Source organism: Mus caroli, unplaced genomic scaffold (assembly GCF_978045245.1).
Source record: "Mus caroli unplaced genomic scaffold, Mus_caroli_1 scaffold_2, whole genome shotgun sequence".
Classification (NCBI taxonomy): domain Eukaryota; kingdom Metazoa; phylum Chordata; class Mammalia; order Rodentia; family Muridae; genus Mus; species Mus caroli.
In genome coordinates, this window is record NW_028227257.1 from 100,427,289 (window position 1) to 100,439,871 (window position 12,583).

Genomic DNA, 12,583 nt, shown 5'->3' on the forward strand with positions numbered 1-12,583 from the left:
TCATTGGTTTCATAAAGCATCCATTATTCACAATTAATGGAGTGAGAAGGGAAATTCATATGAAAGAAATGGGGCATTATTTTACACAACTGTGCATTCTGAACACACTAAAGATGTCCCCATAAAGAGAAATGATGATGAAGATGTTGAGTGTGACAATGTGTTTGCTTTCTTTGCTAGCACTGGCTCACTGAACTGGAAATTTTAGCCATGGTCTTTGCAGCTGCCATTCATGATTATGAGCACACAGGAACAACAAACAACTTCCATATTCAGACGAGGTAAGTGCAATGAAGTCTTAGCATTAACAAGTGAAAACTTAAAACTTGTTTTTCTTAAAAGGACAGGGCAAGGAACATAACTATAGTCAAAGTACACAATAAAAGTCAACAAAATGAGTATCCTTCTGAAATCCATTGCCATGAGCAATGGACATATGCCAACTAAAATGATATTTACATATTTTTGTATTCTTAAGAGAAGTTGTTTAGAACATGTAGATTTTATTAAGAATAGGTTTAACAAATTTTTTAGCAATCCTGCTTAAGCTTTAACAACTTAAATCCATCTACTGTTCTTTTTCAAAACCTTACATTTTGCTTGACATATTAACAACTTAAAGAACATAGATGTCTGTAGGATAAATTTTCTCTGCCAAGGCTTAGCCTAAGTAGTCACATAAGTTAGATATGTATTCACCAAGGAACATAATATAATAAATTGTGTAAGGCATTGTTTTGAGTCACAATATATGTCATAAAAGGCACACAATTTTATTTCTTAGGAAATCAAGAGATTGAAAAAAATCTCATTCCAGGACATTAGGAAGTATTTAATATAATTGAAAAATAAGATGCTTTAATGAAGGCTAAAGTGGCAGTTACTCAAACCAAAGTACTAGAGTAGACATGGATTATAGTAGCCTCTAGGGTTCCTATAACAAAATACCACCAAGTGGATGGCTTAAACAACATGCAGTTCCTTTCTGACATCTGATAATACTGGCAGTCTGGAGTCTAAGACTAAGGTGACAGAGGAGGGTTCTCTTCTAGGCCCTTCTCCCTGGCTTGCAAACAGCAACCTCCTTGTGTCCCCAAGCTGATCTTTTTCTCTCTGCATAAACCCCCTGGTGCTCCTTCCTCTTCAAATGAGGACACAATTCATACAGGATTTGGTTCTACCACTTACATTACCTCATTTATTCTCAATTTCCCCTTAATGGATATATATCCAAATACAGTCACACTGAGGATTAGAGATTCAGCGTATGAATCTGCTCTGTCTGTAAATGGAAGGTACCCTAAGTTCTTTTTAGTTAAATGGAGATACCAGTTAGAGGTAGAATTTAGTCTCGAGTAAATCAGGATGCAACTCACTTTCTGTATATAAAATGCTCATATTTTGTGATTGATTAGCCAAGATTGCTTAAGAAGGAAATAGGTATAAACAAAGTTATTTAAAAGGCAATTTGATGTGCATATTATGGTCATTAAGCAGAAACAACGTTAATAACTTCCCCACTCAGGCCTATGACCTCTGCAGCCATGGGCTTTTAACCAGGTTTACACTACCAAACATGAACTCCTTCTTGTGGTAGTGGGCTACAAATCTAATCAGAAAGTAGTTTATCATCCCTCTAACAGATGCGGCACTACTAATAGTGGGCACTTCCTGCCTGTCTGATTGGTAGTGTGCATATAAGATCTACAGCAGAGTAAGTCTATTGGTGAGAGTTCTCCTTCAGGAACCCACAGAGCAGAGCCTCTGGCACTCTTGCGGGATAGCCTTCTAGTGAGGAAGCTTCCAGACAGTTCCACCTTAATTTCTCTAAGTCTGAGACTAAGAGGATGTGATGCCTTCACAAAGAAGCTCTTACCATCTAGTTCTGGCAGGAAACTAACAGCAATGATAATTTGCCTGCGTTGTTTTGAGGGTTTGGAGACTCCATGACTATACCTCATAGGAAGGTATTCCCTGATTGGATTTTCATTTAACAACTTACAACTTATGGAAGCAACTTTATCTATCTACCCACAGGAGTACTGTCATCAAATTCTGTTTTATTTTTAATTAGTAAATCAAGTATCAGCCTTTTCATCCATTGCTTTAGCTGACCCGTCTTCTCTCACTCTTCCCAAGCTCCCTGTCCCCATTCTTACTTAAACCTATCCATTCCGCAATATCCCCCTTTACACAGTGTTAAAGATGTGTTAAATATTTTTGTTTATTCACTGGTTTTGTTTTTAAAGACTATTTCTTAGAGCAATTGTAGATTTATAGGAAACTAATCAGGGGACACAAAGTTTCTGTAAGGTCAACATAGCTACTCTACAGTTTTGCCCAATGATCAGTACCAATGTGCACAGCTTGAATTGGTATAAAGCACTATTTGCAGTTAATATTGATATGTTAATTAAGACCTTGCTTTTCTTTAGGGCTCAGATTCTGTTTGTAATTTCTATGGATTTTGATAAATGTCTAAGGAACCTCTCTGTAGCTTGCATGATTTAAGTATCTCCTTTGCTTATTTCTCTCTTCCTTTCACCACTGGGAACTGTGTTCTTCTAAAGATTGGGTTAGTTTTGACTTTTCCAAAGTGCCATGTTGAACTTAGACAGTATGTATCCTGGACTGAGTTTTTCCCACACTCAGCAACATATGTGAAAGGTTCTTCTATGTTTTCTCATGTCTTGGTAACTCATTTTTATTCTTGATATCTGAATAATATTACATAGTATGGTCCCACCACAATTGTTACAGTCACCTATCAGAAGACCATTAGTCAGCTAAATTTGTCACTTATGAGTGGAGCTGCTATTAAATAAATGTGCTAGTTTTGCATGGTTGATTCCTTAGGTTTTTAATAGAAATATTTCAACAACTAGTATTTCAGATATTAGTTTTTGCATTGCTGTTGGGAGGAAAGCCACAGTGTCTATTACAATATTTATTACACTATTAGGTATTTTAAAACTTAATGGTGACCTAAGATGACTGAAATTCAACTTCTAGGTCATCCTGTTTACATCCCACTATATATATATATATTATACCTAAAATAACTAGGATGAAGTGGCCTATGAAAGTGCACAGTCAGTGTACTGCAGTGCTGAGACTGTGGAGTTTAGAAGAGGGGCAGATTCAGTCCAGTGACTACAGATCCCTGCTCCCACAAGAGACACACAAAGGGTGGGTCCAAACTGCTAAAGCTGCAAATGGGATGGTCAGTTGATCAACAGAAAAAGCTCACACATCTGTGAAAATGTGAAGTTGCTCTGTCTAACCCACTCCTCCAGAGTGATAGAGAAATACAGGGAAAGAAGAACTTTGCGATCTGGTTATAAGGCAGGAGTGTTATTAGCTTATTTTGTAGAGTAAAAAGAACACCTTTCCTTTTACTGTATTATGACTCCAGAGAAACACTGTTTATATCAAGATTGCTTATTAAAACTTTTTTGCACCCACAGAATCTATAACAAGGATTTATATGACAGATGGGTCATTACTGAGCTGGGCTTTGTACAGGCCGACAGTCCCAGGGTTTAGAAAGGGAAGTAAGTAACCCCTAACCAGTGAGCAATTCTTGCCCTTTCTGTTCTGAACAGTGAAGACCAAAGGGGTTTTCTCCAGTGCTGTATCAGGAAATCACATGGTGCTTGCTCTTTCACTAATCACCTACAGTAGGGTGAACAGACCTAACTTACTTAAGTGTTAGTCTTCGGAGAAGTAAGAAAAGGCATAGGAATTAGGTAAGGGAAAGAAAGATGCCACAGGGAGAAGAGGGAAATAAAGAGTGATGATGGCAAGAAAAATTGGTATTGTCCTCATTTCTAGTAAGAAATAATAAAAATGACTGTGGTCTTATATTTTACTGAATTTCATATAAATTGTCTCCCAAGATCCATTTTCTTTAATGGATTCACTCTACAAGAGCTTGAAAATTCTATTAAAGGAAACTATTTCAATAACAAAAACATACAACAATAAAACATTTTAAATTCATGGTGCTACCTTCACGTTGCCAAAGGAGAAATAAGGTCAACATCGCCATAACATTAATTCTATTTTATTTTATAGTGTACATGCTATTTGGTTTTATAGGGCTTTTGTAAAATGGAGATGCATTTACCATATAAACAAAATAAGCAAGGCTGCATTTGAATTCCCTCAAGATATTATAATGCATGAAATCCTTGAAAATGTAAATAAATGGAATTAATTTTCCCTTTGTGAACAGCAAATGACGAGCTACACGTTACCATGGATACTACATGTTGCTTAGAGTCTTGTTCTTTTCTTAGCAGTAAAAGACCATCAAACATTGAGAGCATGCTGTATTCTCAGCAAGCGTGTTGGATTTATAAGACAAAGCCGTACATATTTTGCTATGCTAAATCTGATTAAAAAACACAGCTTTGCTTGTTTTTTCAGAAAGGGAGTAATCCTCATTGCCACAGCGTGTAATAACCCTGAAAATCCCACTATAGATAGGTCTGCGTTTACATGATACAAATGAGACTGTTGGAAAATCATAGTTTTTCCTATGTCCTTGGCCTTGGCAAACTTCTAGAAATACATGTTATTCAGTTAATATTGATTTGATTATCCCTCAAATATGAATTGCATACGACCTTCCTCTGTGTTGAGCTATGATTTTTAGCTAAGCCAGCTTTAGGTTGTGAGGTTGTTAGAAGATACGTGGGGTTACTAGACCTGCACACAGTTTCACTTTTATGACAGAGCAGGATGCATAATAGCGAGAGATTATTCGAGCGAATGATAGGCCAATTTGCTTATGCTGTGTTAACAAAACGAAAGGCTTGCTTTATCTGGTAGACTATTAGATAATGTTCTTGAATATACTGCTTGCAGGAGATAGATGTCAGATTTCTTTGATGTCTTCATTTTAAAATCTTATGTCTATATAAGGCAGGCAATATGATTTTATAGCACAAATAGCAAATGGTTACTAGAGTGAAGCGAATTAGTCCAGCTTTCCATGTTTTTATATTGCTTCAGGGACAACATTGGTTCCTTCTTTGTTTTTACTCACCTGCTCACCAGGAAACATTCAGCAGTAGGTGCATGCTAGGTTGTAACTAGAACTTTATCCATCAAAAGGTCAGAGGCGGTCTACTTTGTGCGACACAGTTTCCTACCACAGTGTCTTAGTCAGAGTTTCATATTGCTGTGATAAAACACTATGACCAAAAACAACTTGGGAAGGAAAGGGTTTATTTTAGCTTGCAAATATCAGGTTACTCTTTCACTGACAGAGGTCAGTCTAGGAGCTTAAGGCAGAAACATGGAGGCAAGAACTAAAGCAGAGGCCAAGTGGGGGTTGCTGCTTACTGGCTTGCTCAGACTGCAACTCACACCATCATCCCAGAGAAGGCATGGCCTACAAAGGGAAGGGCCTTCCCACACCAATCATTTATCAAGAAAATGGCCCACAGGTTTGCCCACGGGCCAATGTTATGAAGGTATTGAGAGTTCTTTCTAATTATTCTACTTTATATCAAATTCACTTAAAACCAACCAACACACATGGCAAATGTATCTAGCAAGAAGGAGGAATGCCAGAGGGATTAGGTTCTAGGGGCCATATTGTAGTGAAATTGCTATGGGCTTTAATTACTGTAGGCTGCTGCTTCTTTTCACTGTGCTAACCTGTGTGTGTGGCTCACCACCTGAAGACACTGCACATAGGGGTTCTGCTTCCATTCTGTGCCTAACTCTAGGAGGAGACAATAAAGAAGCCAACACTCCACTTTACAGGACTAAGAGTGCTTGCAGCTGATCCATACATAATGCCAGAGTATCAAGTCTATCCAGATAATTTGAAGTAGAGTTTAAATTATATGAAAATATAGGCAGGAGAGAAATAAAAGCCCTTTGATGCATTCAACAGCTTAAGAGTAAAATTTGCTGTAAACTTGTATTGAAAAACAAGTTTCTCTATTTGAATTTACAGTGAGTACATCTGTAACATTCATATTTAATTACAGGATTGTGTGGGAGAAAGTGATTTCCATCATCCTCTTTATCCCCTAGCCAAAGTAATTTGGGGGTCAAAGGAATGATGATGTGTTTAAGTACTTGAAAGGGCAAAAAAAGGCTAATCATTCACTGATGGAATAATGATGAGCTAAATATTTTCTCTTGGATATTTAGGCTATCTCATAGATATTAGCATTATAATTGGGAAGGAAAGGGCATATAGATATTTAAAGTATAATAATTAAGGGGAAAATTAGCATCATGACCAAAATTATCTCAAGCATGCAAGCCATCTTTGGCTTGAAATTGAAAAACATTTGAAATTCAATGCAAAATCTAAAGAAGAAATGGAGTGATGCCAAGATATGCAGAAAAGTATTTGACAAAATCCAAAATCCTTTCATGGTCAAATTCAATAAGCTAGAAAGAGCGTGCATTATCCTTAACACGAGAAAGAATATGCCCAAGAGAATGGTACTCATTGGGTGCTGAGAGTGCAGGTAAGAGACCTTGGTCAAAGAACCTAAAAATTTCACCTAGACAAGAAGAGTAAGCTAACAAGAGGGATTATATGACAAAGAGACTGCCATTAATAGCAATGTACTACATTCTGGGAAACGACCAGGAGTAGACATTAAATATTTTACAGAAATAGTAGTATATGAACTAATGTATAATATAAATCAGTCTAGCTATTGAGCAATGTATTGTCTCACAAGGTTATGCTATAGCAAATCTGTGCCGTTTTTTCATTTTAAGATTTGTAAATACACTGGAAACATAAGCATCTACAAGGATATAGGGATATCTTTATATTAAGGAAGAAATACTGTTATCTTTGTTACATGGCTTTGTAGCATATTTGAAAAAAAAATACAAACTAAGAACCTTAAAGCAAACCCTACAGCTGAAGTGATACAGTCTGGTTGTAGGATACAAGTTCAATGAGTTGTGGCATTCTGAGTCTACAGCTCTATTATCTACCAGAGTCAAACTGATGGAATTTCTCTTTGAAAATATAATACCATTTACATTAGCATCCTCAAACTGAAATACTTAGTATAAGCATAACAAAATGTGTAGAAAAATCTAGAAGAGGAAAACCATTTAATTTTAGCAGAAGAATCCAGAAGGTTCGAGGACACCAAGAGAACACAGCTCACAAACATCGACTAAGAAAGACTCCCAGGCTCTCCAGAGACTGAAACAGCAGTTTGGGCACCAGCATGTGTGTCATGTGTCTGTGCTAGGTCCTCTGCACATAAGTTGTAGTGTTACCCTGGTGGTTTATGGGACTCCTAACAGTGGGAGTAGGGGTATCTTCTGACTCTTCTTGGGACCCTTTTCCTCCCACTGGGTTGGCTTGCCCAGCCTTGATAGGAGTGTTTGTGCCTAGTCTTATTGCATCTTGTTAGGCAATGTTTGTTTTATATCCCTGGGAGGTCTGCTCTTTTCTGAAAGAAAATGGATGGAGGAGTGGATGTTAGGGAGAGGGAAGTGCAACTGGGAAGAGTGGGGAGGGGACAGCAGTGGGAGAGGAAACTTTAGCGGGATGTATGGAAAACAAAAATTTAAAGGAAAACAGAAAAAAAAAAAAGATTCTGGCAGACGAACCAAACCGAAGAGGTAAATCTTGTTCATGGACAGAAATCTTCAATTTGGTCAAAATGTTATTCAACCCAAGCCCCAATCGGACTTTTTAATATACTTGGTTTTTAGTTTTTGTTATGTTTGTTTGTTTTTTGAATTTTGTTTGCTTGTTTGTATATTTTTTAAAGATTGTATGGAGAAAGAAGAGCTCCAGAATAGACAATACAACATGGGATCAAATTAGAGTACTATTTCCCCTCACTTCAACATTTACAACTGTGAAAATTCCTGGCAAGAAACACACCTTGCACTCAGCCTTCTGCAAGGCTAATTAACTGATTAAGCAGTCATCAAGGTGGACAGATTAGAATGTTGGCAGTCTAGAGCCAGATTATATAGGGACAGTTTAAGCCTCCTTCATAGCCATTTATCGACCTCTTCTGCATGTGTTCTAACAACTTTGTAGCCATTATTAAATCCTGTGGAATGTACACACTTCCAACCTCTTTTCACAACCAAAGGGCTGAGAGTATTATCAGCTGGCATTGGAGTCTGAGAGCTGCTTTTTTATGCCCCCCCCCGCCTGACGCTTCTATATTTGATATTTTCAAAACATCTTGAGCTTTCAATTTTCTTTGTTCTTCACTATAAAGGTACACAGAATTTCTATGATGCTAAAACATGGAATTTGGGGGTAACTCAAATTTGTATTTTTGAATCATGATCATTCACAGTTGGCTCTAAAATAAACTCTTCTTTGATATGAGAGATGTGGATTAGTATAGACTTCAATGCTGTAACAATCAGAAAGTGTGGTGTTAGTGAAAGGACAGACAAATGGAACAGTTTAGAAAGTCCAGAAATGGACCCATAACATTTAGTCAATTGCTTTTTTTCAAAACACTTATTTTATTTAATTATTTTATTTCTTTTATTACTCATGTGTATATATGTATGTCGTGTGAGCTGGTTCCAGTAGGGGCCAGAAGAGGGAGTTAGGTCTCATAGTCCTGGAAATGCAGGCAGCCTGAGCCTCCAGACACTAGTATTGGCAATTCGGTTTGGGTCTTCTGGAATGCTTTGTAATTGCTGAACCATCTCTCCACTCCCTAGTCAACTGATCTTTGACAAAGGAGTTGGGGCTTTGTAACAAAGAGAATCTTTTTAGTAAATGGTGTTAGAAAACCTGCATACCCATATGCACATTCAAACAAAGAAACTAGATACCAATTGCTATGGTTTAACTGTGTCTTCTAGAATTTATGGGCCGGATATCAAATCCCCATGCAACATGCTAGGAGAGGCAACTTCTGCCTGTATGTGAGTCATAAGGGCTCCCACTCCATGAATATACTGCCTTTATAAATGAGCCCTCTGGGTAATCTCTGCATATCTCTGCCCTTCTTCCATGTGATACACAAACATGAAGCAACAAGAAACTTTACGGGTGACCAGGTGACACATCACTTTCATCTCAAACACTCATGCTTCCAGAACTACAGGAAATAAATCTCTATCCTGAACAAAATGCCTGCTAGTACCCTGTGTCAGTAGCATGAAATCTAATGAGATACAAACCACACATCCTTCAAAGGGCTCACAGATTTAACTATCAAACACAGGACAAAACATTGCAAAAGACAACACAAGAGAAAATGAATGTGACCCAGGGTTTAGTAATGACTGAACAGGGCACCAAAGGCATGGCACATGAAAGCAAGAGTTGAAAGCTGAAGTTCATTAAAGAATGCTCTGCCAAAGGCATTGCTAAGAAAATAAAAAGGAGAGGACACAGTCAGGGGGACAATATATGTATGAGACATGGTTATTAAAGGACTTATTTTAAAATGCACAAAGATATTTTAAAATAAAAACAAGAAAACAACTTAATTGAAATTCATATATATATATATTAGCGAAAAGAGCCAATATAGAGAGATGTGTGCTGCATGCTGCAAACTCTGTGACATTTGGGGGAAAGAAAACACAACAGAAGACGACCTCCAAGGTAGCCATGTTGCAGAGGCAGGCAGAATGAAGGGAAACCCAATTTTCTGCAATTCTATTGTGAACCTGAGATGGTATACCAATTAAGTCTCTGTCAAACACTAAAGTACTATAGAGTTTCAAAAAGTAACTTAGTATTTGCAAGATTTTCAGTGTTCAATAATGGGCTTTTAACCAGTGTGATGACTACTTACTATTGAAACCTCAAAGTCTGAAGACCGTCTCATCTGGATATTTGCTTTTAACTTCCAGGTCGGACGTTGCTATTCTGTACAACGACCGCTCAGTGCTTGAGAATCACCATGTCAGCGCAGCCTACAGACTTATGCAAGAGGAAGAAATGAATATTTTGGTAAATTTGTCTAAAGATGACTGGAGGTGAGTTTCAGAGAAAACCCAAAGGAATCGAACCCCAAGAACAACGTGAATTGTATTGGTAAAGTGAGGAAGACACAGGGAGGCCCTAGGTCTTCCCCCATTGGAGGAAGTGATTGCAGGCTTTGTCCAGATGGTGATCTCTGCTACTGGATATACAGAAACTAACTGCAGATCAATCCAATACCCTAGCACATGTGTAAAGCCACATTCTACACCACAAGTGACTAAGGGGACATAATTACTCAGCCTCTAGTGGAGCTTGGGTTGATTTTGTTGCTTTTATGGTTGGTTGTATTTCTGTTTGGTTTTTTTTTAATGTAGTCTTACATAAATTCAAAATTTTCATATTATGCACATTTTTCTCTTTAGTATTTTGCTATAAATGGTTTCATCTACTTCAGAAAAAATTACATATACTATATTAAAATGACCCAGAGAAAGGAGGAAAATACTTTATATATCTCCCAGGAATAAAATGTGTAAAATTAACTCTTACTGTCTAGCCTCTGAGTAATGTTTGTTTTTCCCTCATAGCTAAGTCTTGTTATTTCAGTATGGATTTACTTACTCTGTTTTTTTTCTTTGTGATCATATTTATGTGTCTCTTCATAAATTTTAACCATCCTGGTTGGACCTTTTATATTATGTGCTAACAAATAGTGCAATAGTCACACAGATTCTAAAATTTAATAAATTCAGTGCTTTCCAATTACTTACAAAACACCTATTTTCTACTATAACAGCAATAAAAGTTTGCCTAACATTAAAATTTGGTAATTTTTTAAAAGACCTCTAATTCTTCTGCCCTCAAGTCTTGTTAGTATTTTTATTACAAATAAAAGCATTGAACTTTTTATAAAAATATTTCATACCTTAAGTTGTATTTCCCTTGTGTTATATTTCACTTACTATATTACCATAACTTAGAATTTATTAAGTATTTAAATAGAAAGCATAGCAAATTTAGTACATTGTGCAGATTATGGAAAATTTTTGTCTCAATTCTCATTTAACAAATGTTGTATCTAGTCAATATTAATGTAAATTTTGTTAATATTTCATTGAAAACTATAATTGAGTATTATTTTATTAACTACCTTCAATTCCTGTAGTTCTCTGCAGATTTTGTAAATTATTCTAAGCAGGTTGCCCAGTTTTATAAATGACAGCAGAACACTGAGGCTTTGTCACTTTTGCATAAATTAAGGTTGGACTGAGCATCTGAATTTTCAAAAACATCCCAATATGATGCTATTTTTAAAATAAATCATCTTTTATGTAAGATGTTGGTGATGGGGGTGGAGTTGAGACACAGTTTCTCTCTGTAGCCTTGGCTGTCCTAGAACTTGCTCTGTAGACGAGGCTGGACTCAAAACTCAAGAGATCTGCCTGCCTCTGCCTCCCAAATGCTGGAATTAAAGGCATGCGCCACCAATGCCTGGCTAAAAAGTACTTGATTCAAGATTGTATTCAAGTCAAAGCTTTGACTTAACTTATAATACTGGTCCCCTGGTGAAACAGGATATAATTGATTTCTTATCTGCATATAGAAGCATTTGCTAGGGTGACTCGGTTTCCTACTTAAACTGGGAATGAGTTTACTCAGTCACAGGCTCTGTGATGTGACCACTCTTTTTACATGACAGCATCTTGCTTAAGTGTTTAAACAGTGCCAATGGATATGTCTGTTCCACAGGATTGGGGTCCCAGAAGTGTGCCCTCTCACTAACATCTGAATTTCTCTCAGGTGCCTGTGGTGGGTGCTGGGCACTGTGGAGTCACCCAAGGGTCAGCTTTTTGAATGGAAATTCTGGTTGAATTTTACACCCAGTCACATCTTAGCTGCATGACTGAGCAAATGAAATAGTCTCTGGAGGGAAATATTAATAATCCTACCCTAGGAATTAAATGTTTAGTGTACTGACAAAGGAATTACTACATAGTCCTAAGTCCACACATAGACTGGATGAATAATTCTGGTCCTATTAAAAGTAGTTTCATTTAAAAGTCATAAAAGGAGGAAAGTGCAAGAGAGACCCTGGGAACTCATTCTCTTCCAGATGACTTCCCTGGGGCAGTAAGACAAGCAGTTTTGTTGGCTACATGAGTTTAGAATATTCCCCAATGCCATTGACTTCATGTCTTACTTCTAAAGCATTCAAGATGTTAATTAGGAGCAAAGGTGATGCTCTTACTAGCGCTCATGCCAGACAAGGACAAGGACCTTTGTTTAATGTCCATATTCCATGTGAAAATGCCTGGTATGGTGGAACATGCTGGCAATCTCATTCCTGTAGATGCAGAGACAGGGAGACCCCTGGAATTTGGTGGCCAGCCAGCCTAACCTGGTTGTCAAGCCCCAAGTCAGTGAAAAACCCTGATTTTTAAAAACTGTGTTTAGTGCCCCTGGGTTTGACTTCTAGTCTCCACATGAACATGCATACATGTGCATGCACATCTATATGCCTATGTACATGGAGAAACACACATACAAACATGCCATTTATATAATTAAAATGGCCAACAACTATTTTAGGTAGACAAAAAAACAAGACTTAGCAATTATGAGTTGGGAAGACATGTGGCTTGTGAAGGAAATACATCTCAT

General features: G+C 37.3%; 1 protein-coding gene across 5 annotated transcripts in view; it reads left to right on the top strand.

Moving 5' to 3' along the window:
* Window positions 1-12,583, top strand: part of Pde1a (phosphodiesterase 1A) — a 281,786-nt gene that overhangs the window by 236,414 nt on the left and 32,789 nt on the right. For all 5 annotated transcript variants that reach the window (XM_021151272.3, XM_029470636.2, XM_029470625.2 and 2 more), the window contains 2 exons: window positions 181-281; window positions 9,850-9,975. In XM_021151272.3, coding sequence (XP_021006931.1) covers window positions 181-281; window positions 9,850-9,975 — 227 coding nt within the window. The remainder of the gene's footprint in view (window positions 1-180; window positions 282-9,849; window positions 9,976-12,583) is intronic.